The sequence below is a fragment of the Oryctolagus cuniculus genome, chromosome 17 (genome assembly GCF_964237555.1).
Source record: "Oryctolagus cuniculus chromosome 17, mOryCun1.1, whole genome shotgun sequence".
NCBI lineage: Eukaryota > Metazoa > Chordata > Mammalia > Lagomorpha > Leporidae > Oryctolagus > Oryctolagus cuniculus.
The window spans coordinates 16,541,895-16,567,283 of NC_091448.1; the positions used below are offsets into that span (position 1 = coordinate 16,541,895).

Sequence of the window (25,389 nt, forward strand, 5' to 3'; positions counted from 1 at the left end):
GACAAGATCTACCACACCCAACTTGGGTGTCATCCTGGGTACTTGGCACACCATGGAGTAGTGACCAGAGCTCCTTGGCCACACCCAGTGAACATATCTGGATATTCAGTGAGAGAGAAGACACTCCACTAAACCACAGAAGCATAGTTCAAAGGAAAAATCCATCAGGAGGAAAAATCAACACCTATCTCTACAAATGTCTAAAAGTAAATGCAGAAATTCAACAAACAAGAATAAGAAAGACACATGACCCTCCCACCAAAGATCACAACACTTCCCTATTAGAATGTGAAGATGAAGAAATTGATAAAATGCCTGACATGACATGAATAAAAAAATTCTCCCATTAAATTGATATTTTGAAGAGAAATAAAAATGAAATATTAGAAATGATAATTCAATATGTCAAATAAAAATACAGTGGAAAGCCTTAAAAACAGATTTTGGTGAGATAAAAGAAAGAATATCAGAACTAGAAGACAAGCCTTTGGAAATTTTTCAGTCAGATTAAAAAAATTGCAAAAATTAAAAACAGTGTTGGAGATTTATGGGATACTATCAAATTACCCAACATACATGGCTTAGGAGTTCCTGGAGGTATGGAAAGAGATTGGATTAGAAACCCTGTTTAGTGAAATAATCACAGAAAATTTCCCCGATTTGGAAAAAGGGAAATCTAATTACATGCGGTACACAGAACTCCTAATGTACATGACCAGAAAAGATCTTCACCACAACACATTGGAGTCAAACTTTCAATAGTAAAACAAGAAGAAAAGATTCTAAAATATACATGAGAGAAATGCCAGATTACTTTCAGAGGATCTCCAGATAGATTCACAGCTGATTTATCAGAAACCCCCACAGGTTAACAGATATTGAACATAGTCTAAGTCTTAAGAGAAAAAACTGTCAACCCAGAATACAGTACCCTTCAAAGCTCTCATCTATGAATGAAGGTGAAATAAAGTCTTTCCATAACAATCAGAAATTGAAAGAATTTATACTTGTCCAGCCTTAAAAAAGATGCTTAAGGACCTGCTGTACACAGAAACACAGAAAGATAGTCATCATTATGAAAGAATGACAAGGCAGAAAATCTCTCACTAAAAGTACAAAGGCAATCCAAAGTAAACAATAGAAATATTTATGGGAAAATAGCAGGGCCAAGTCATTACTTATCAACAGTAACCTTAATGTAAATGGCCCAAATTATCCGAATAAAAGATACCTGTGGGCTGGATAGATTAAAAAACAAGACCCATCTATTTACTGCTTCCTAGAAACACAACTCAAAAACAAAGATAGATGCAGACTGAAAGTGAAAGGATAGAAAAAGATATTCCATACTAACAGAAAGCAGAAACAAGCATATGTACCCATCCTAATACAGATAAAGTAGACTTTAACACAAAAACTCTTTAAAGAGACAAAGAATGGCATTATGTAAAGATTAAGGGATCAATTCAACAGGAAGATGTGACTATAATAAAGGTATATGCACCCAATGCCAGGGCACCTGGTTATTTAAAACAAATGCTAATGGACATAAGAGAGACATAGATTCCAATACAATAGTAATGGGAGACTTCAACACCCCACTTTCAGCAAGGGACAGATCAACTAGGTAGAAAAGCAATGCAGAAACAACAGAGCAAATAGACACTATGGACCAAAAAGACCTAACTGATATCTACAGAATTTTTCATCCCACAGTTGCAGCATACACATTCTTCTATCAATGAGTGGAATGTTCTCTAAAATAGACCATATGCTAGGCCAGAAAGCAAGAATATAAAGAAATAAACAAAATTGAAACCAAAAAAACAATACAAAAGTTCAGTGAAATAAAGAGCTGGTTCTTTGCAAAAAATAAAATTGATATACTATTGGCCCAACTAACAAAAGAAGAGGCAGAAGACCCAAATCAATAAACTCAGAGATGAAAAATCCAAATTTAACAACAGATACCATGGAAATTTTTAAAAAATCATTAGGAAATTCTACAAAGAATGGTATGCCAACAACTTGGAAAACCTACAAGAAATGGATAGATTTCTGAACACAAAAAATCTACCAAAATTGAGTAATGAAGACAAAGAAAACCTAAACAAACCAATAAGCAAGACAGAATTTGAATCAGTAATAAAGACCCTCACAACAAAGAAATACCAGGACCAGATGGCTTCATGGCTGAATTCTACCAGATATTTAAGAACTAATTCCTATTCTCAAGCTATTCAAAACAATTGAAAGGGAGAGAGTCCTTGCAAACTCCTTCTATGAAGCCAACATCATCTTAATTCCTAAACCAAAAAAAAAAAAAAAAAAAAAAAAGATGTAACAGAGTTGGAGAACTATAGACCAATATCCCTGATGAACATAGATGCAAAAGTCCTCAACAAAATTCTAGCCAATCAAATCCAACAACACTTCAGAAAGATCATTCACCTGGACCAAATGGGTTTTATCCCTGGTATGCAGGGATGGTTCAACATTCTCAAATCAAAACAAATGTGGTATATAGCACATTAACAAACTGAAGAATAAAAACCACAATTATTTCAATAGATGTAGAGCAAGAATTTGATAAAATACAACTTCTTGTCATAATGAAAACCTTAAGCTAAATGGGTTTAGAAGGAACATGGCTGAAGACAATCAAGGCATTTTAAAAACAAACCCACACCTAGCAATTTATTGAATGAGAAAAAGCTAGAAGCATTCCCACTAAGATTCAGAACCAGAAAAGGATGCTCTCTCACCATTGAAATTCAATTTATTCCTGGAAGTATTAGCCAGAAGCATTAGGCAAGAAAAAGAAATCAAAGGGATAAACAATTGGAAAGGAAAGAGTCAAACTACCCCTATTTGCAGATGACGTGATTTATATATAGGGGACCAAAAGGCTCCACTAAGAGACATTTAGAACTCATAAAAGAGTTGGATAAAGTGGAAGGATATAAAACTTACACAAAAATCAATAGCCTTTGTATACACAGGCAATGCCATGGCTGAGAAAGAATTTCTAAGATCAATATCATCACAATAGATACAAAAAATTAAATACTTTGGAAAAAATTTAACCAAGGAAGTCAAGAATCTCTACAATGAAAATTACAAAACATTAAAGAAAGAAATAGAAGAAGGCACACACACAAAAAAAGGAAAGATCTACCATATTTGTGGATTGGAAGAATCAATTTAATCAAAATGTCTACACTATCAAAAGCACTTTTTTAACTTTTATTTAATGAACATAAATTTCCAAAGTACAGCTTATGGATTACAATGGCTTCCCCCCCATAACGTCCCTCCCACCCGCAACCCTCCCCTTTCCCACTCCCTCTCCCCTTCCATTCACATCAAGATTCATTTTCAATTCTCTTTATATACAGAAGATCAGTTTAGCATACATTAAGTAAAGATTTCAACAGTTTGCTCCCACACAGAAACATAAAGTGAAAAATAATAGATGATTTTTTAAATGATGATGAAATCAGATCAGACCTATTGTCATGTTTAATCCCAGTGAGAGTCAAGTTGGGAGTTGATAATTTCTTTTTTTTTTCTTTTTTTTTTTTTTTTTTTACAGAGGATCAGTTTAGTATACATTAAGTAAAGATTTCAACAGTTTGCACCCACGTAGAAACACAAAGTGAAATATACTGTTTGAGTACCCGTTATAGCATTAAATCTCAATGTACAGCACATTAATGACAGAGATCCTACATGAGGAGTAAGTGCACAGTGACTCCTGTTGTTTTACAAATTGACACTCCTGTTTATGGCATCAGTAATCTCCCTATGCTCCAGTCATGAGTTTCCAAGGCTATGGAAGCCTTCTGAGTTCTCCGACTCTTATCTTGTTTAGACAAGGTCAATCAAAGTGGAGGTTCTCTTCTCCTTTCAGAGAAAGGTACCTCCTTCTTTGAAGACGGGTACTTTCCACTGTATCTCACTCACAGAGATCTTTCATTTAGGTTTTTTTTTTTTTTTTTTTTTTTTTTTTTGCCAGAGTGTCTTGGCTTTCCATGCCTGAAATACTCTCATGGGCTTTTCAGCCAGATCAGAATGCCTTTAGGGATGATTCTGAGGCCAGAGTGCTGTTTAGGACATCTGCCATTCTATGAGTCTGCTGTGTATCTCGCTTCCCATGTTGGATCACTCTCCCCTTTATTTATTCTATCGGTTAGTATTAGCAGGTACTAGACTTGTTTGTGTGATCCCTTTGATTCTTAGTCCTTTCATTATGATCAATTGTGAACTGAAATTGATCACTTGGACTAGTGAGATGGCATTGGTACATGCCACCTTGATGGGATTGAATTGGAATCCCCTGGTATGTTTCTAACTCTACCATTTGGGGAAAGTCAGCTTGAGCATGTCCCAAATCATACCTCTCTTCCCTCTCTTACTCCCACTCTTATATTTAACAGCGATCACTTTTTAGTTAAGTTTCAACACTTGAGAATAACTGTGTATTAATTACAGAATTAAACCAGTCATATTAAGTAGAACAGACAAAAAAACTACTAAGAGGGATAATGTATTAAGTTGTTCATTAACAGTCAGGGCTACGCTGATCAAGTCACCGTTTCTCATAGTGTCATTTCACTTCAACAGGTTTCCTTTTTGGTGTTCAGTCAGTTGTCACCGATCAGGGAGAATATATGATATTTGTCCCTCTGGGACTGGCTTATTTCACTCAGCATGATGTGTTCCAGATTCCTCCATTTTGTTGCAAATGACTGGATTTTGTTGTTTCTTACTGCGGTATAGTATTCTAAAGAGTACATATCCCATAATTTCTTTATCCAGTCTACCGTTGATGGGCATTTAGGTTGGTTCCAGGTCTTGGCTATTGTGAATTGTGCTGCAATAAACATTAGGGTGCAGGCCACTTTTTTGTTTGCCAATTTAAATTCCTTTGGGTAAATCAAAGGAGTGGGATGGCTAGGTCGAACGGTAGGGTTATCTTCAGGTTTCTGAGGAATCTCCAGACTGACTTCCACAGTGGCTTGACCAATTTGCATTCCCACCAACAGTGGGTTAGTGTCCCTTTTTCCCCACATCCTCGCCAGCATCTGTTGTTGGTAGATTTCTGTATGTGAGCCATTCTAACTGGGGTGAGGTGAAACCTCATTGTGGTTTTGATTTGCATTTCCCTGATTGCTAGTGATCTTGAACATTTTTTCATGTGCCTGTTGGCCATTTGGATTTCCTCTTTTGAAAAATGTCTATAGAGGTCCTTGGCCCATCTCTTAAGTGGGTTGTTGGTTTTGTGTTTGTGGAGTGTCTTGATCTCTTTGTAGATTCTGGTTATTAACCCTTTATCTGTTGCATAGTTTGCAAATATTTTTTCCCATTCTGTCGGTTGTCTCTTCACTCTCCTGACTGTTTCTTTTGCAGTACAGAAACTTCTCAATTTGATGCAATCCCAATAGTTGATTTTGGCTTTGACTGCCTGTGCCTCCCGGGTCTTTTCCAGAAACTCTTTGCCTGTGCCAATATCTTGAAGGGTTTCTCCAATGTTCTCTAATAACTTGATGGTGTCAGGTCATAGATTTAGGTCTTTAATCCATGTTGAGTGGATTTTTGTGTAAGGTGTAAGGTAGGGGTCTTGCTTCATGCTTCTGCACGTGAAAATCCAGTTTTCCCAGCACCATTTATTGAATAGACTGTCCTTCTCCATGAATTGGTTTTAGATCCTTGATCAAATATAAGTTGGCTGTAGATGTTTGGGTTGATTTCTGGTGTTTCAGTTCTGTTCCATTGGTCTATCCATTTGTTTCTGTACCAGTACCATGCTGTTTTGATTACAACTGCCCTGTAGTATGTCCTGAAATCTGGTATTGTGATGATTCCGGCTTCGTTTTTGTTGTACAAGATTGCTTTAGCTATTCGAGGTCTCTTGTGCCTCCATATGAATTTCAGCATCATTTTTTCTAGATCTGAGAAGAATGTCTTTGGTATCTTGATTGGTATTGCATTGAATCTATAAATTGCTTTTGGGAGAATGGGCATTTTGATGATATTGATTCTTCCAATCCATGAGCATGGAAGATTTTTCCATTTTTTGGTATCCTCTTCTTTCTTTAAGATTTTGTAATTCTCATCGTAGATATCTTTAACATTCTTGGTTAAGTTTATTCCAAGGTATTTGATTGTTTTTGTAGCTATTGTGAATGGGATAGATCTTAGCAGTTCTTTCTCAGCCGTGGCATTGCTTGTGTATACAAAGGCTGTTGATTTTGTGCATTGATTTTATATCCTGCCACTTTGCGAAACTCCTCTATGAGTTCCAATAGTCTCTTAGTAGAGTTCTTTGGATCCTCTAAGTAAAGAATCATATCATTTGCAAAGAGGGATAGTTTGACTTCTTCCTTCTCAATTTGTATTCCTTTAATTTCTTTTTCTTGTCTGATGGCTCTGGCTAAAACTTCCAGAACTATGTTAAATATTAGTGGTGAGAGTGGGCATCCCTGTCTGATGCCAGATCTCAGTGGAAATGCTTCCAACTTTTCCCCATTCAATAGGATGCTGGCTGTGGATTTTTCATAGATTGCTTTGATTGTATTGAGGAATGTTCCTTCTATACCCAATTTGCTTAGAGTTTTCATCATGAAAGGGTGTTGAATCTTATCGAATGCTTTCTCTGCATCAATTGAGATAATCATATGGTTTTTCTTCTGCATTCTGTTAATGTGGTGAATCACATTGATTTATTTGCGAATGTTGAACCATCCCTGCATACCAGGGCTAAATCCCACTTGGTCTGGGTGGATGATTTTTCTGATGTGTTGTTGTATTCTATTGGCGAGAATGTTATTGAGGATTTTTGCATCTATGTTCATCAGGGATATTGGTCTATAATTTTCAGCCAGTGCTGCATCTTTCTCTGGCTTAGGGATTAAGGTGATGCTGGCTTCATAGAAAGAATTTGGGAGGATTCCCTCTTCTTCGATTGTTCTGAATAGTTTGAGAAGAAATGGGATTAGTTCTTCTTTAAATGTCTGGTAGAATTCAGCAGTAAATCCACCTGGTCCTGGGCTTTTCTTTGTTGTGAGGGCCTTTATTACTGTTTCAATTTCTGTCTCAGTTATGGGTCTGTTTAGGTTTTTGATGTCTTCCTGGTTCAATTTAGGTAGGTTGCATGTGTCCAGGAATCTATCCATTTCTGATAGGTTTCCCTGTTTGCTGGCATACAAGTCCTTGTAGTAATTTCTGATGATTCTTTTTATTTCTGTGGTGTCTGTTGTTACCTTTCCTTTTTCATCTCTGATTTTATTGATTTGAGTCTTTTCTCTTCTTTTAGTTGGGCCAATGGGGTGTCAATTTTGTTTATTTTTTCAAAAAACCAGCTCTTCGCTTGGCTGATTTTTTTTGGATTCAATCCTGTTAATTTCTTCTCTGATTTTAATTATTTCTCTTCTCCTACTAGATTTGGGTCTGTTTTGCTGCAGTTTTTCTAGGTCCTTGAGTTGCGCTGAAAGCTGATTTATTTGGTACCTTTCCAATTTCTTGATATAGGCACCTATTGCTATAAATTTGCCTCTAAATACTGCTTTTGCTGTATCTCATAAGTTTTGATATGTTGTGCTGTTATCCTCATTTACTTCCAGAAAGTTTCTGATTTCTCTTTTGATTTCTTGAATGACCCAGTGTTCATTCATGAGCATGTTGTTCAGTCTCCATGTGTTTGCGTACTTTCTAGGGTTTCCTGAGTTGCTAATTTCCAGCTTCATTCCGCTGTGGTCTGAGAAGCTGCATGGTATGATTCTAATTCTTTTGAATTTGCTGAGACTTGCTTTATGGCCTAGTATGTGGTAAATCCTAAAGAAGGTTCCATGCACTGCTGAGAAGAATGTGAATGCTTTATGTGTAGGATGAAAAGTTCTGTAGATATCTGTTAGATCCATTTGGGCAATAGTGTCGATTAAATCTGCTGTTTCCTTGTTGATCTTCTGTCCTATTGATCTGTCTATTTCTGAGAGTGGAGTATTGAAGTCCCCCAGTACTATTGTATTGGAATCTAAATCTCCCTTTAAGTCCCTTAACATATCTTTTAAATACACCGGTGCCCTCTAATTAGGTGCATATACATTTATAATAGTTACATCTTCCTGTTGAATTGAACCCTTAATCATTATAGTGTCCCTCTTTGTCTCTCTTAACAGTTTTTGTATTAAAGTTTTTTGTCTAATATTAATGCGACTACACCTGCTTTTTTTGTTTCTGTTGGCATGGAATATCTTTTTCCAACCTTTCACTTTCAGTCTGCATGCATCTTTGTTAGAGAGATTTGTTTCTTGTAGGCAACAAATAGTTGGGTTGTGTTCCTTGAGCCAATCAGCCAATCGGTGTCTTTTAACTGAAGAGTTAAGACCATTAATGTTTAATGTGACTATTGATACGTAGTGACTTTGCCCTGCCATTTTCCCGGAGATATTTTCTAGTATATGCTTTGAGCTTCCCATGCTCTTTTACTGGTAGGTGTTCTTCCTTTCCCTTCTTTCATATTGATGGCCGTGTTTCTGTGTTTCTGAGTGTAGCACATCTTTAAGTATCTTTTGCAGGGCCGGACGAGTGGCCACAAAGTCTTTCAATTTCTGTTTGCTATGAAAGGTCTTTATTTCACCTTCATTCACAAATGAGAGCTTAGCAGGATATAATATTCTGGGTTGGCAATTTTTCTCTCTTAGCACCTGTGCTATGTCTCGCCATTCCCTCCTAGCCTGTAGTGTTTCTGATGAGAAGTCTGCTGTGAGTCTGATTGGAGATCCTCTGAGAGTAATCTGACATTTCTCTCTTGCACATTTTAGAATCTTTTCTTTTTCTTTCACTGTGGTAAGTTTAATTACCACGTGTCGTGGTGAGGATCTCTTTTGGTCATGTTTATTGGGGGTTCTATGAGCTTCCTGTACTAGGATGTCTCTGTCCTTCTCCAGACCCGGAAAGTTCTCTGCTAGTATCTCACTAAAAAGGCCTTCTAATCCTTTCTCTCTCTCCATGCCTTCAGGAACTCCTAGAACCCGAATGCTGGTTTTTTTAATAGTATCCTGTAGATTCCCAATAATATTTTTTAGATTTCTAATTTCCTCTTCTTTTCTTTGGTTTGACTGTATGTTTTCCTGTGCTCTATCTTCTAAGTCCAATATTCTCTCTTCTGCTTCACCCATTCTGTTTTTAAGGCTCTCTAATGTGTTTGTCATTTGATCTATTGAGCTCTTCATTTCATTTTGATTTCTCTTCACTATCACACTTTCCTGTTCTACTAGTTTCTGCATTTCATTTTGATTCTTCCTTAAAATTTCATTTTCACGAGAGAGATTTTCAATCCTATCCAATAAGAATTTCTGTAGTTCAAGGATTTGCTTTTGAAAACTTCTAAATGTTCTTATCATAAATTTTTTGAAATCCGTATCTTGCATTTCTTCTATCTCATCATCTTCATAATCTTGGTTTGGGGTGTTTTGTTTATTTGGAGGCATCATAGTGTCATCATTGATCTTGTCCCTCGATTTCTGTGTTTGTTGCTTGGCATAGTTAATTCTTCTTTCGTCACTGTGCTTTTTTTTTTATTTTATACTATGTCTGTGTTAAGTGGACTGCCTGCTGTTGGAGGAGCCTTGGAGGCTTTAGATGGGTGTGGCCTGAGAGCTCTTCCGGGTACGGGTGTGCAAAGGTGACATCCTCAGGTTATGCGTGGTAAATCTCTCTCTTTTATTTATTTATTTATTTATTTATTCATTCATTCAGGAGGTAAGTAATACCGCACCACTTGGCTGTGCAGAATTGATGGTATTTAGCTGCCGATCTCTGGCTTCTACCCAAAGAGTCTGTGCAGGCTCTGTTTCTCCTCTGGACTCCCACTGGGTTGCCTGGGCTACTGAATCGTAGTGACTCAGTTCCTTACCTCTCTCCTGTTGTTACGTAAATCCAGAGTGGGGGCCTGCTCTTTGTCTCTTGCAAACCTTGCAAACTCTTGCAAACCTTGCAACCTTGCAACCCCGCTGGTGTCTGTGTGACATCCACTCCCCTTCCTGCACTGGCATGCAGACCCTGCGGCTCCCGTGGCTTGGCTTCCGCATGGTGGGCGACCTTGTTCTCCCAGTAGGTCCTCCGAGTCACAGCCACTAGATCCGGAAGAGTTTCCTCTGCAATTTTTTCCTGATCCTTTTTCTGAGGCTACCGTAACTCCACTTTTATTAAACTAAATTTTCCCGGACTATCGGTGCGCACCCTCAATATTCCGCCATCTTCACTATCAAAAGCACTTTACAGATTAAATGTGATTCCAATCAAAATACCAATGACATTATTCTCTGTTCTGGAAAAAATGATGCTAAAATTCAAATGGGGGACCAACGCTGCAGCTCACTTGGTTAATCCTGCACCTGTGGCACCAGCATCCCATATGGGTGCCAGTTCTAGTCCCAGTTGCTCCTCTTCCAGTCCAGCTCTCTGCTGTGGCCTGGGAGGGCAGTGGAGGATGGCCCAAGTCTTGGGCCCCTGCACCCGCATGAGACCAGGAAGAAGGACCTGGTTCCTGGCTTCGGATCGGCGCAGCACCAGCTGTAGCAGCCATTTGGGGAGTGAACCAATGGAAGGAAGATCTTTATCTCTGTCTCTCTCTCTCTCACTGTCTACAGCTCTACCTGTCAAATAAAAAAAATTTCAAATGGAAACACAAAAAAACATGAATAGCTAAAGCAATCTTAACAGAAATGAAGCCAAATGCATCACAGTATCAGATTTCAAGACATACTACAGGGCAGTTATCATAAAAACAGCCTGGTACCAACACAAAAATAGACAAATGGAACAAAATTGAAACTCCAGAAATCAATACGTGCGTTTATAACAAACTGATCTTTGACAAAGCAGCTAAAATCAATCTGTAGAGCAAGGATCAGTTTATTCAACAAGTAATGCTTGGAAAACTGGATTTCCTCATGTATAAGGATGAAATAAGACCCCTACCTTTCACCTTACACAAAATTCCAGTCAAAAAAAAAATCAAGAACCTAAATATGGCATAATACCATCAAATCACTAGAGAACATTGGGAAAACTCTGAAAGACACTGACATAGGCAAAAACTTCTTGGAAAAGACCCCAGAAGCACAGGCAATCAAAGCCAAAATTGACAAATGAGATTACATCAAGCTGAGAAGCTTCTGCACTGCAAAAGAAACACACAGCAAAGTGAAGAGGTAACCAACAGAATGGAAGAAAATATTTGCAAACTATGAAACTCATAAAGGATTAATATTTTAGAATCTATAAAGAGTGCAAGGAACTCAACAACAATACAAATAATCCAGTTAAGAAATGGGAAAAGGACTTGAATAGGCACTTTTCAAAAAGGAAATCCAAATGGCTAATAGACACATGAAAAAATGCTCAGGATCACCAGCCATCAAGGAACTACAAATCAAAATTACAATGAGCTTTCACCTCACCCCTGATACAGAAATCATACAGAAATCAACAAACAATGCTGGCGTGGATGTGAGAAAAAGGGTGCTCTAATCCACTGTTAGTGGGAATGCAAACTGGTGCAGCCACTGTGGAAGATAATATGGCAACACCTAAGAAATCTGAATATAGACCTAAAATATTATCCAGCCATGACGCTCCTGGAAATTTACACAAATGAAATGCAATCAGCATATAAAAAAGTGATCTGTACTCCCATGTTGATTGCAGCTCAACTCATAATAGCTAAGAGATGGATCAACCCAGATGTCCATCTACTGAAGACTGGATAAAGAAATTATGGTATATATACACTGTGGAATACTACACAGTGGTAAAAAAAGAAACTTTTTTTGCAACAAAATGGATACAACTGGAAACCATTACACTTAGTGAAATAAGCCAGTTCCAAAAACACAAATATCAATTGTTTTTCCTGATCTGTGGTAACTAATAAAATACCTAAAAGGTGATTTATAGGGGTGAAATTGACATTTTAAGACTCTATGATTGTTAAGTCCTTGTCTTAACTGTTACTCTTGATCTTAGCCAAAAGGTCAGAAAGCGATGCTTGACTGTTGAGGAACAGTGTTTTTTTCCTTCATGCTATTTTTTGAACTCTTAGTGTAGGGTTAATCTTATGAACATAAAATAAACTAAAAATGGGTCTTTGTAAAAATTTAGAATGGGAATAGCAGAGGGAGAAAGAAGAAGCATGGTTAATATGGGTGAGAAGAATAGTAGGATGAGAAGTATCACTATGTTCCTGAATCTGTGTATAGGAAATACATGAACTTTGTATATTTTAAATAAAATTTTAAAAAAGAAATCTAATGTGGAGATACTTTGCTAACAAAAACATCAAAAAGGAAGATGGGAATAGCATCAATATTTAAGTAAAGTGAAAAGAGTCACAATTTAATATCTAGGAAACAGTGCACATGTATCTCTTAGAGTCAACTGGTTTTTCATTGTTTTTCACTTACCATTAAGAGACTTCAAGCCATCCAGCAATCTATTCTTACAGATTTTTTCATTAGCTACAAAAAACATATAAATAATTATATGGAAGTTCACAAATGCAGCAAAGTCATAATTTAAGGTAAAATGAGTAGGTATGTAATTTTCCCCAGAAAATTTCCAACTTACTTTCAATTTTTTAAAGAAATGATATAATCAATCAATATCCTTTTTTCAGTGTTGGCACCTTATAATATTATTGCTATCCATCTAAAATGCTTTTTCTTTTAACCTAATTCTATTGTAGACAGACTATATATCTTGTGATGTTATAATATATGCATACATTGTGGATGATTAGATCAGACCAATTAACGTATCCACAACTTCATATATTTAGTATTTCTGAAAAGTCTGTAACAAGCACTGATTTTTATATTAGTTTACAATGCTCTTGTTCCTTTTTCATTTAATTCATTTTCCTTTAGAATCCTCTTCCAGTAGAATTTTCTTAGTTTATAAAAGTTATACCTCAATTTTAGTGGAAGAATTTGTGAACAAAAAGTTCTTGATTCCCAAATTATAAAATATTTCATAAAATCCTTTTTCATTTGAAAAGTAGAGAGAGGGAAAGAGGGAGGGAGAGAAAGGGGGAGGGAGAAGGAGAGAAAAGAGAGAGAGAAAGAGAGAGAAAAACATCTTCCACCTGCCGGTTCACTCTTCAAATGGCTACAAAGGCCAAAGCTGGGCAGTCCAAAGCCAGGAACCAGGAGCTTTATCCAGTTCTCCCATGTGGGTTCAGGAGCCCAAGCACTTGGGCCATCTTCCACTGTTTACCCAGGAACATTAGCAGGGAGCTGGATCAGAACTGGAGCAGCCAGATGTTGAACTGGCACCAGTATGGGATGCCAGCATGGCAGGTGGCAGCTTAACCTGCTGTGCCACCCTACCAACCCCTTATAAAATTTTTAAGATATCAGATTATTCTTTCTTTACTTTTAAAAATTGTCTATGATTGTAAACTTTTATAAGTTTGTACAATGTATACATAGGATAATATCATACATGGGAGTACTTTTTAATTCTAATATTTTCTTCTTTTTGTTATTATTATTATTTGAATACTTCTCCCCCTTCTTTTCATTGCTATAACAATCCTTAACATCCCATGTAAATCATGTTAACAAATTTCAATGTATCTTTACATACATTAGATGAGCGTGTGTGTGTGTGTGTTTGTGTGTGCAAAAGAGAGAGAGATTATATGGACATGAGGTATTTGATTCCAAATGATTCAGAAAATATGTATTCTTTACTATCAAATGGAATGTTATAGAATTTCTCACAAACAAAATAAGAATTACTATTTTTTAGAAGACCAGAACGATATTTTAGATTCTTACCATCTATTGGTAAATTTTGTACCAGATTCAGAAATTCCTTATTTGTGAGTGTTATCCCCATTTTTCCGAGAACATTTTTCAAGTCACAGACATCGATTTCTCCTCCTTTAACACAATTGAAATGATGACAAATTAGTATATATACAGAGGTCTAATATCTTTAAAAACATGAGAAAATATCACTGATACCTACTCATTTTGAGCTACCATAGCAATGTGAGCACAAAACTACCCTATGAACTATTTAACCTTTTCAGAAATAGTTTCTTCTTAACTCATAGTAAAATAATAGGCAAAATGATTCAGTTTTTATGATACAAACTTAGATATTCTAAATATATGATTTAAATATTAATTTCTAAATTATGACAATCTTTATTAAACTTTTGTTATATTATTTAATGTGTTAATTTGAATTTTAGCTTTCAAATTTAGGAATAATAACCATTATTGAAAAACATCTCAGAAATCAAATTATGACTATAAAAAGTTTGCTCTGAAATTTCAGTGATGAAGCATAAATAACCTAAGTTAAATTTCAGGCAGTTACATACAAATATTTCATCAATAAAAAAGTACAGAATCAACAATGCAAGGAAGTGATGACTATGTAAAATATATTTAGCATAAATATTAAGGCATTAGATTCATAATAACTTCTAACTAACCTTTAATAATATTCACTTGTTCCATCAACTTTTTGAAATCAACCTTCCCATTTTCTGTAAAAAAACATATCATTATCAGGACACGGGCACATAAAAAATACATAGAAACTAAAAACAAGAAAATAAATTCCACCCACAAATTTATCTTAACCAACCAAGAGTTTATATGCTTTAATATGCAATGTATGACAAGAAATCATTCTGTAGTGGCTAGAAGGTTGGCTCAAGAAAACTAACTTTTTAAAAATTTTACGCTTGCTGGAATGTCAGAATGGGCTAACAGTCCTGAAAATTCTATCTTCTGGTGCAAACACACAGTTCTTTCCAGGATTTATGTTAAAAGAGATTCTTTTGGGGTGGGCGCTGTGGTGCAGTGGGTTAATGCCCTGGCCTGAAGTGCCGGTATCCCATTTGGGCGCTGGTTCTATCCCGGCTGCTCCATTTCCCATCCAGCTCTCTGCTATGGTCTGGAAAGGCAGTAGAAGATGGCCCAAGTCCTTGGGCCCCGCACCCATGTGGGAGACCTAGAAAAAGCTCCTAGCTCCTGGCTTCAGATCAGTGCAGCTCCAGCCGTTGCGGCCATCTGGTGAGCGAACCAGCGGATGGAAGACCTCTCTGTCTCTACCTCTCTCTGTAACTCTGTCTTTCATATTTTTTTACTTAGTAAATATAAATTTCCAAAGTACAGTTAATGGATTACAATGGCTTCCCCCCCCCCATAATTTCCCTCCCATTCACACCCCTCCCATCTCCCGCTCCCTCTCCCATTCCATTCACATCAAGATTCATTTTCAATTCTCTTTATATACAGAAGATCAATTTAGTATATATAAAGATTTCATCAGTTTGCACCCACACAGAAACACAAAAGTGTAAAATACTGTTTCAGTACTAGTTATAGCATTACTTCACATTGGACAACACACTAAGGACAGATCCCACATGAGAAGTAAATATACAGTGACTCCTGTTGTTGACGTAACAATTTGACACTCTTGTTTATGGCATCAGTAATCTCCCAAGGCTCTAGTCATGAGTTGCCAAGTCTATGGAAGCCTTTTGAGTTCACTGACTTCGATCTTCTTCCGCCAGGGTCATAGTCAAAGTGGAAGTTCTCTCCTCCCTTCAGAGAAAGGTACCTCCTTCTTTGATGGCCCCATTCTTTCCACTGGGATCTCACTCTCAGAGATCTTCCATTTAGTTTTTTTTTTTCCAGGGTGTCTTGGCTTTCCATGCCTAAAATACTCTCATGGGCTCTTCAGCCAGATCTGAATGCCTTAAGGGCTGATTCTAAGGCCAGAGTGCTATTTAGGACATCTGCCATTCTATGAGTCTGCTGTGTATCCTGCTTCCCATGATGGATCGTTCTCTCCCTTTTTGATTCTATCAGCTAGTATTAGCAGACACTAGTCTTGTTTGTGTGATCCCTTTGACTCTTAGACCTATCAGTGTGATCAATTGTGAACTGAAATTGATCATTTGGACTAGTGAGATGGCATTGGTACATGCCACCTTGATGGGATTGTATTGGGATCCCCTGGCATGATTCTAAAACCACCATTTGGGGCAAGTCCGATTGAACATGTCCCAAATTATACATCTCCTCCCTCTCTTATTCCCACTCTTATATTTAACAGGTATCACTTTTCAGTTAAAATTTAAACACCTAAGAATAATTGAGTGTTAATCACAGAGTTCAACCAATAGTACTAGAACAAAACAAAGAGAAAATACTAAAATAGATAAAGTATTACATTGTATATCAACAGTCAGGACAAGAGCTGATCAAGTCACTGTTTCTCATAGTGTCCATTTCACTTTAACAGGTTTCCCCTTTGGTGCTCAGTTAGTTGTCTGGAGAAAGCTAACTCTTGAGTTGAGGATAATTCTTTTCAGAAGAGTTAAATTTTCAAGTTACATATTTGTGAATACATGGAAAGGCATGAAGTTAAATGGAAGATTGAATGATATGGCATAAGCTCTAGGCAACAATTTTTTGTATAGAAGAAACTTCTATCAAGACTGTGCTAAATATCAGGCACTATACTTGACATTGAAAATGAATACAATGGATGATAAAAACAATATACTCCACATTGAGTAGCTCAGTCTTTCATGGGCTGACAGAGAACAAACATCTGTTATCAAAGAAATAGAGGGAGAAATATTCACTCAGAAAGTTCCATGGCATTCCAGTGATTGTGTACAGACCTAACATGAGGATTCAGGCATTTCAGTGTGGCTGCAGAGCAACATGAGACGTGGAGTAAAAGAAAGTAATGGATATTTAGGACTTGAAATAACTGCTTGTGAGGATTTTGGCAACCTGGAGTTTCCTTTACTTATTTTCTCCAATCCCCAAATTTACTCCAATTCCCAAAACTTCTCTGTCCAATTTCTATGTTGAGAGTAGTTTTGGCTACTTTCTTTTTAAAATTTTTATTTATATAAAGGTAACAGATTTCACGTATTTCATAGGTACAATTCTAAGAAGATAATCATTATTCCCCCCCATTCCCCCCTCCTTCCTTTTTTTAATTGTTGCAAAAACATAATTTCAATCCACAGAGGGGAAGGAGTTGTATGACTATGGATTTACAAACCAAAAGACATGTCCTATTCTTACAACTAAACTACTGTTTTTAAAAAATTCAGGTTTAAGTTTGACAGCAAAACAAACCAACAAACCTCAAACCCCATAAACAAGCAAACACACACAGCTAGCTTTTTATCACTACTATTTCCTCCCACAATACAGAACTGTATATGGAGGAGGCCCAGCCAGATATTACATTTCTATTCCTTCCACCCCCTTGCCTTTAGATGTAGCCATGTAACTACTCTCAATAAACAAAGGAATGGTTGTGGAAATTAACCATGTGTCACAGCTTTCTCTTTCATGTTGTCTTCCCTGTTAGATACAAGCAGTGAAAAGGACCTAGCAAGAGTACTAAGACAGAAGGAAACTAAATATTTAATTACTGAATATACCCATCAACTAAAAATACTCTTTCACTTTGGACTTTACGAGAAAGAAAATTAAACTTCTGTTGCATAATCTTACATGATATATTTTATAACTTATTTTGTTATGTTTATGCTTAGCTGCACTTAAATAATGCAATTCCTATTCTTTTTTTAAGTTTTGTTTATTTGAAAGGCAGAGTGAGAATGAGAGCAAGAGCTAGTGAGAGAGAAAGAGAGAGAGAGAGAGAGAGAGAGAGAGAGAGAGAGAGAGAGAAAGGAGAGATATTGTCCATCCATTAGTTCACTCCCCGAATACCAGCAACTGTTGAGGCAGGCCATGCCAAAGTCAGAAACCAGAACTCCATCTGAGTCTCCAACATGGGTGGCAGGAACCTAAGCACCTGAGCCATCGTTCACTGCCTCTTGGGTATGCATGAACAGGAAGCTCGATAAGAAGAAAAGCTAGGACTCCAGTATGGCTCCATATGGGACTTCACTCATATAGTGGTTAAGCTGTTAACATACCACAATGCCTGCCCAAAGCTCTGTTCTTAAATTAGAATGTATATCTCCCATCATATTTTGAAATTATATTTTTATACTAAATATCACTAGTTAATTTGAATTCCCTTAAACATGTCCACAAATAAAAATTTCTTGCTAAGATTCATTGTTATCTATATAATGCTCACCATTAAGTGGTAGATTTTCTGTCAGACCTTCATGTTCTTTTTCTGTAAGTTCAATACCCAGGTTCTCCAGAACTGTGCCTAGGTTACTGACTTCAACCATCCCTCCTTGGGAAAGAAACAGGAGAGAATCATGAAAAAAAAAGATTTACAAATATTCATATATTCAGGTCTAAATTTTAATCTCACATGCACTTTAGTCCAATAAAAATACAAACATATATCAGTAACATACATACATTCACACACACACACGCTCACATATCAGTGGATTGGTATACATGGTTAGCTCAGCAAGTCTTCTACAATCATATTCAGAACAACTTAGATAAAAGTGTTCTGGAGCTTAAGCCTTAAGCATTACTTGGGGGACTGTGATTGTGTGGTTTAAGTTATTATCTAAATATTAAGCAACAATCATCTCTCAAAACAAGGGGTTAAAAGTGTGGAATAAATAGACAGTGTAGCCCCATAAAGCATAAGGGAGGATACTGCGCAGGTCTTTCCTCAAAACAAAGTTAAGGCAACATTTGAGTGTGATAATTCAAGCTTCAGACAATCAATGGATAAAGGATTATAGCAAATTCTTCAAAAAGTGAAGAACATCATAGACAACACATTCATCACAAAACTTTGCAGGGAATGCTGCTGTCATTTTTTTAAAACCCTAAAATAGAAGGAGGTCATATGCCACCTCTGAGTATTCTGTCATCACATATTAAGCAGCAACACTGGTTGGCCTTATTTTTCCCTTCTTAATATCCTGTTTTCTCTTATTCTAAGGACTGAAAGGAGAAATAAGCAGAGAATTTTTGTCTGCTTATCACACGTTATATACCTTTCATAGACTTTACATCATCCACCAATCTCTTCTGATACACCTTTCCAGCAGCTGTAAGAAAAGGCACAATTTAAATCAGAAAAAAAAAAAAAAAAGAAGAATGTGAATGGTCACATAGCTATGAGGCACCTGGGTAACTCTAGTAACAAAGTTTTTAAAATGCCTTTTCTGGAAAATTTGGCCTAATGCTCATTAAATAAAAATCATTTTTTGAAGAAAAACTGTCAGGGCTGGCAGTATGGCATAGCGGGTAAAGCCTCTGCCTGCAGTGCTGGCATCCCATGTGGGTACCGGTTTGAGCCCTGGCTGCTCCACTTATCTGGCTGTCCACTATGGCCTGGGAAAGCAGTAGAGGGCAGCCCAAGTCCTTGAGCCCCTGCACCTGCATGGGAGACCTGGAGGAAGCCCCTATTCCTAGCTTTGGATTGGCCCAGCTGGGGAGTGAACCAGCAGATGGAAGACATCCCCCCCCCGCCTCCTCTGCATTTCAAATAAATTCTAAAAAACAAAAAAACCCACAAAACTGTCTTGGTGACAAAAATGTATATAATGTTTGGCATTTTAGGAAATGCCTGGAGAGACTCTATCATTATTCAGAAATGATCTCACTCTTGTCTCCCTTTTCCTTCTCCTTTCCCTTCCTTGTAATAATCTCTCGCTCTCTCCTTCATATCATTCAGACCTCAGTAACCTGTATGCTTAACATGGTTACATTTCTGTCAACTCTGATAGTTCAAGAGCTTGGTGACTCCCGCATTAAATCGACATGATAGAGAACTTACCTCTCCCTGGTCATTTTCAGCACCTCTTAGAAGGAATAACTGAAGAAACAACATTATAAAATTGCTACCAATGACCCTCAATACCAAGCTCCCTGGAAAGGCTACACTGGCATTCGTCGGGCTCACCATCGGTGGGAATGGCTTCCTGTAGTTCTGCACATTCTCCTTCTGTGAGCTCGATCCCCATGCTCCCCAGAACGTTGGGCAGATCATTGGCATCGACCTTTTTTCCTTTCAAAAGACAGGGATGTTAGTGCTTGACCACTCTGAGGACCTCTAATGACTGTGAATTATAAACATTTCATTAACTGTGCTGTATGACTTTTTACTTGAAGTAGTGAACAAATAGAAACATACACAACTTACACATAATTATTGGGGAACCACAAAGACAACCTCATCGCCCTTAATTTTATAAAAGGAATAATCTATGGGTCACAGATTTGTGGGCATGTAATTTGCTACCAAGATTGCTCAGCAAGTTAAATTAATGGAAACTGACCATTTTGGAAGAGGAATCTAGTAATATGTGGAATATTATTAATAGTGATTTTCCCTTCACTTATGTCTACAGCATAAGGGATATTTGAATATTGGTAAAGTAAATCATTACTGATTTATTAAAAATATTCTGCCAATTTCTTAACAAAATACAGACTTTTAATTGTATACCTTAAATTTAAATCACGCAAGTAAATATATTACAGAATTTTGAAAGCAAATATAGTATGAAAAGATAATAAAGAAGGAAATGCAATGTGTTGAAAAGTATTTTATAATTAATAACTTTCCTAGTAATTTTTCACTCACCAGTAAAAGCTTTCATTGCATCCATCAACTTTGTTGTTTTAATCTTCTCATTAACTGTAAAGAAAAACAAATACAAATAAGCTATTGACACCGATGAAAAATATAGAATTTTAAAAATCAAGCAATATTCATATATTCTTCAAATTTCCCTAGATTTATCCCTAAAATGAACCAAAGATTTTAGAATGATTTCCAGACCTCCAATTTGTTATACTCTAGGAAGCTGAAACTCCAACCGTCAAGAGTGAGATATAAAATTAAGTCACCATTTTCTATGGGTTCTGTTTCATTGTCCTATGCCTAAACTATTTATACATTAAGCACAAGAACAGGATTTTCAACTCATATGTACTACATATTAACATTTGTATTTGGTTTTAGATATTGCCTTCTTATGTAATTAGTTGATAAATATGAGTTCCTGAGTTTTACCTTGAGACAAAGTTTCTTACTCTTTATTTTACATAATTAATAATCACTTTAGTGATTAGCCTGAGAAAACTAAAAAAATTATATATACATATAATCAAATTTTTTAAAAAGATTTATTCACTTATAAGAAAGGCAGAGTTTACGTTAGAGGGAGAGACACAGAGAGAGAGAGATCCTCCATCTGCTGGTTCTTTCCTCAACTGGTTTCAAAAGCCCGAGGTGGGCTGGTCTGAAGCCAGGAGCTTCTTTCTGGTCTCCCACATGGGTGCAGGGGCCCAATAAGCCAGCCCCTAAAAGACAAACATGTTTTCCCTTATCTGTGGTAACTAATAGAGTACCAAAAAATGTAATTTATAGCAGCAAAATTGACAGTTTATGTTTGATCATTATTTACAGCTCTTGTCTCTAGTGGTGAGGAACAGTGCTTTTTGCTTCGTACTATTTGTTGAACTCTTTATGTATAGAGGGTTAGCTTATTATTATAAAACATACTGAAATTATGTTATTGTAAAAATTTAAAGAAAGAATAAGAAAGGAAGGAGGAAGGTAAGTGGGAACATGGAAGGGAGGATAGGGTAGGAAGTATCACTATGCTATATCGGTATATATGAAATATATGAAATTTGTTCAGCTTATATAAGTAAAAAATTAAAACAAAAGCAGGCATCAAAATAAATATATTAATTAATTAATTTTAAAAAGTATATTAACATGAAAGCATAATACAACTCAGAAATTGGGATTTTTCAGATTGATTTTCCTTTATTAGTTGAAAAACATTAATACATTTAATTTACACAAATATTCTTGACTTTCCCATAATTCTATATGACAAATATTTAAATGGAAACTTAATGTTAAACAGAGAAATATTGACCTTGGAGAACATAAATTATTGAAAAGTAATTAGTAATGATTTTTCAGATTTTAATGGGTATATATAAAGAACAATAGTGTAGTTAGTTGTCCACATTGCCTTTAAATCTATGCTAAAATTTTTTTTCTAATTATATTCTGGTTCCAAAAAGAGAGAACAAGTAATAATTAATTTTAACAATTTTTGAGATATAATTCATCTACAGTTGATGTTACATGCAACCATTACTACAATCTACTTTTAGAATATTTTTACCACCCCAGAAAAAAACCTAATACCACTAGTCTGCAGCCCCTAACCCCTACCTTAACACATGCAATAATTAATTTTCTCTGTGTCAGGGAAAATATCAGAAACTGCTAAGTGTCAATTCATTATAGGAAGAGATAATTCCTAAAATCTAAATGAAAACATTAGTATGCAGTAATATAGACTTGCTTATTCCAGACATTACATGTAAATGAAACCATACATTAAATGATCTTTTGTGAATGACTTCTTTTATTTAGAACAATGTTTGTATTAATCCACTAAAACTCAGCTCTAATTCAGTTTTAGCTATGGTTTAGTATTTGTTTCTAGCCCATTGCTAGATTATGAAGGCCTAAGAATACAGCCCTTGGATCAAGGAGTCTGACTTAGAAGTAGGATATTATGCAGTCCTTTAATTAGGAAGGATTCCACACATTGTGACCTGAGTTTTCATGGCCCTTGACCCTGAGAAAATGAGGGAACAATATTACATATGGTTATGGAATGTGTCTCTCATATTAATAATCTCCCATCTTCAACTTGCTTATCCTACTTCTATTTTCCCATTTTGTTTCCTATATTAACTTCTCTCCAGATTGTTTTTCAAATTACTCTCCCCAACGCTTGTCATTTCATTTGCTTTGTTATAGTCCTAATAATAGTCCTGTCTAGTTTATCAGGATTCTTTTGATTCTAAACTTAAAGGGGTTGCTGACATATTTCAACAAAGTGACAAGGAAGACTATCACCTCGTTTCCTTTCTGAATTCATTTCTAAGTTTTTATGAATGATTCTTTAATGACAGATACACTTTTTCAGAGGTGATATGTACTGCTCATATTCTCAGATTATCTTGATCAGTTCAAAGATTTACGTGCTCACCATCAACAGGTAGTTTCTCTATTAAATCTTTACTTTCCATTTCTGAGAGTTTCATTCCCATGTTTTGCAAAACACTGCCCAGTTCAGTGACATCAACAAGTCCTAGGGAAAAAAGAGAGAAATGTAAACAAAAATGAATAACCATAAAATGTGACAAAGCTATGAGTTACTGTGCATTCGAGATATTAGTTTTACCATGAAGACTAAGGCCCGATGAGGTATGATCAGTTATACAGATTGTCAGTAATGAAAGTAGAATTGAAATTTCTATCCTTGATTTTTTTTTGTGGGGAGGAGATCAGTTTACATAATTAGCTCTCAAATGTTGTAGCATAAGTGTTATACCATTTATAGAAATAGAGAAATCAAAAATCACATTCTGTTGACAGAACTTCTACATATGACAGAGAAATGTACTATTTGTCTTTTTGCATATGGCTTATTTCACTTAGCATAATGATATCTAGTTTCATCCATTTTGTTGCAAATGTCAGTACTTCATTGTTTTATGGCTGACTAATATTACAATGTGTGTGTATATATATATATATATATGACATTTTCTTTTTTAAAAATTTTTATTTGAAAGGCAGAGTTACAGAGTGGAAGGAGAGACAGACAGAGTGAAAGAGGACTTCCCTCCATTGGTTTACTCCCCAAATGGCTGGAACTGGGCCAATCTGAAGCCAGAAGCCAGGAGTCTCTTCCAGGGATCCCATGTGGGTGCAAAGACCCAAATATTTGGGCATCCTCCACTGCTTTTACAGGCACATTAGCAAGCACATTAGCAGGATCAAAAATGGAGAAGCTGAGACTCAAATTAGCGCCTATATGGGAAGCCAGAGCCACAGGGCAGAGGCTTTACCCACTACACCAGGGCACCAGCCCCCACATTTTCTTTTTAAAAAATATTTCTTTATGCATTTATTTATTTATCTATTTGAAAGTCAGAGTTACAGAGAGCGGGAGAGACAAAAATAGAAATAGAGCTTTTTCATTCAATAGTTCACTCCTGAAATGGTGACAACATCCGGGATGTGCCAGGACAAAGCCAGGAGCCAGGAGCTTCTTTGGGTCTCCCATGTGGGTACAGAGGCCAAAGCATTTGGGCCATCTTCTGCTGCTTTTCCAGGAGCATTAGCAGGGATCTGGATCAGAAATGAAGCAGCCAGGACTCAAACTGGTGAAAATATGGGACACAGGAGCTGCAGGCAGCGGGTTAACCTGCTGATCCTCAGTGCCAGCCCATGTGATGGAATGAGAAGGCCATGCCAAGATGGCCACTGGCAAGTGAGCATCAGTTACTCAGGAATGGCTTTGAAACCCACCTGGCAACAGGGCCTGCCTGGCAACAGGCTGTGATTGGATGGTTTTGCAAACCACATGGCAAATAGAGCCTGCCTGGCAACAGGTTATGATTGGATGGCTTCGGATACTGCCTGGCAACAGGCTGTGATAGTTAGGGCATAGAGTGCCCCTTGACCAGATTGGCTGCCTTGGCTATATAAGCTGTTGTACCAACTGAAATAAACAAGTCTGCGGGCTGCTCGCCTCTGGCCCGCTTTCACCCGACTCCCGGGGTCTGTGTGGTGACTCCGCGCCCCTTGTCCCCACCACGCTCCTCGTCTCAGAATGAATCCACAACATCTGTTGCCCAACATCCCTATATACAACATTTTCTTTATCATTTCCTCCATCCATGGACACCTAGGTTGATTCCATCATAGCTTGGCTGTCATGAACAGTGCCACAGTGAATATGGAAATGCAAGTATCTCTTTAATATGGGTTAATCTCCTTCAGATACATACACAGAAGTGAGATAACTGGATTATCTAAACTAAATCTAATTTATCTAACTAAAACTGTTTTTAGCTTTTAAAAAACCTCCATATTTTTTCCATAATGGTTATATTAATTTTTATTCCCATCAACAGTATATAAGGGTTCTCTTTGGTCCATATCCTCATCTGTACTTATTATTTTTAATATTTTTGATAATATCTCTTCTAACTTGAGAGGATATCTCATTATGGTTTTGATTGGCATTTCCCCAATGGCTAGACATATGAAACATTTCAAAATAATTTGTCGGCCATTTGTATTTCTTCTTTTGAGAAATGTCTATTCAGATACTTTGCCCATTTCTTAACTGATTGTTTTTGTTTGTTGTTGTTTTGCTGCTTATACATTCTTGAAATTAATCCTTTGTCAAATGAAGAGACTACAAATATTTTCTCCCATTGTCAGTTGAATTTACTCTGTTGATTATTTCCTTCGCTGAGCAGAAGCTTCTTAGTCTGATATAAGTTTATTTACTACCTATTTTGTTTTTGCTTCCTG

At 36.6% G+C, this 25,389-nt stretch overlaps 1 protein-coding gene across 34 annotated transcripts in view; it reads right to left on the reverse strand.

Annotated features, from left to right (window-relative positions):
• The window catches only part of EFCAB3 (EF-hand calcium binding domain 3), a 649,184-nt gene that overhangs the window by 387,417 nt on the left and 236,378 nt on the right, over positions 1 to 25,389 (reverse strand). For all 34 annotated transcript variants that reach the window (XR_011383437.1, XM_070060541.1, XM_070060535.1 and 31 more), the window contains 8 exons: positions 23,048 to 23,149; positions 20,605 to 20,658; positions 19,921 to 20,025; positions 19,010 to 19,063; positions 18,175 to 18,279; positions 14,516 to 14,569; positions 13,848 to 13,952; positions 12,471 to 12,524 (listed from right to left, as the gene is read on the reverse strand). Coding sequence is in view for 33 of the 34 variants with exons in the window: in XM_070060541.1 (XP_069916642.1) it covers positions 12,471 to 12,524; positions 13,848 to 13,952; positions 14,516 to 14,569; positions 18,175 to 18,279; positions 19,010 to 19,063; positions 19,921 to 20,025; positions 20,605 to 20,658; positions 23,048 to 23,149 (633 nt within the window). In the remaining variant the exon portion in view is untranslated. The remainder of the gene's footprint in view (positions 1 to 12,470; positions 12,525 to 13,847; positions 13,953 to 14,515; positions 14,570 to 18,174; positions 18,280 to 19,009; positions 19,064 to 19,920; positions 20,026 to 20,604; positions 20,659 to 23,047; positions 23,150 to 25,389) is intronic.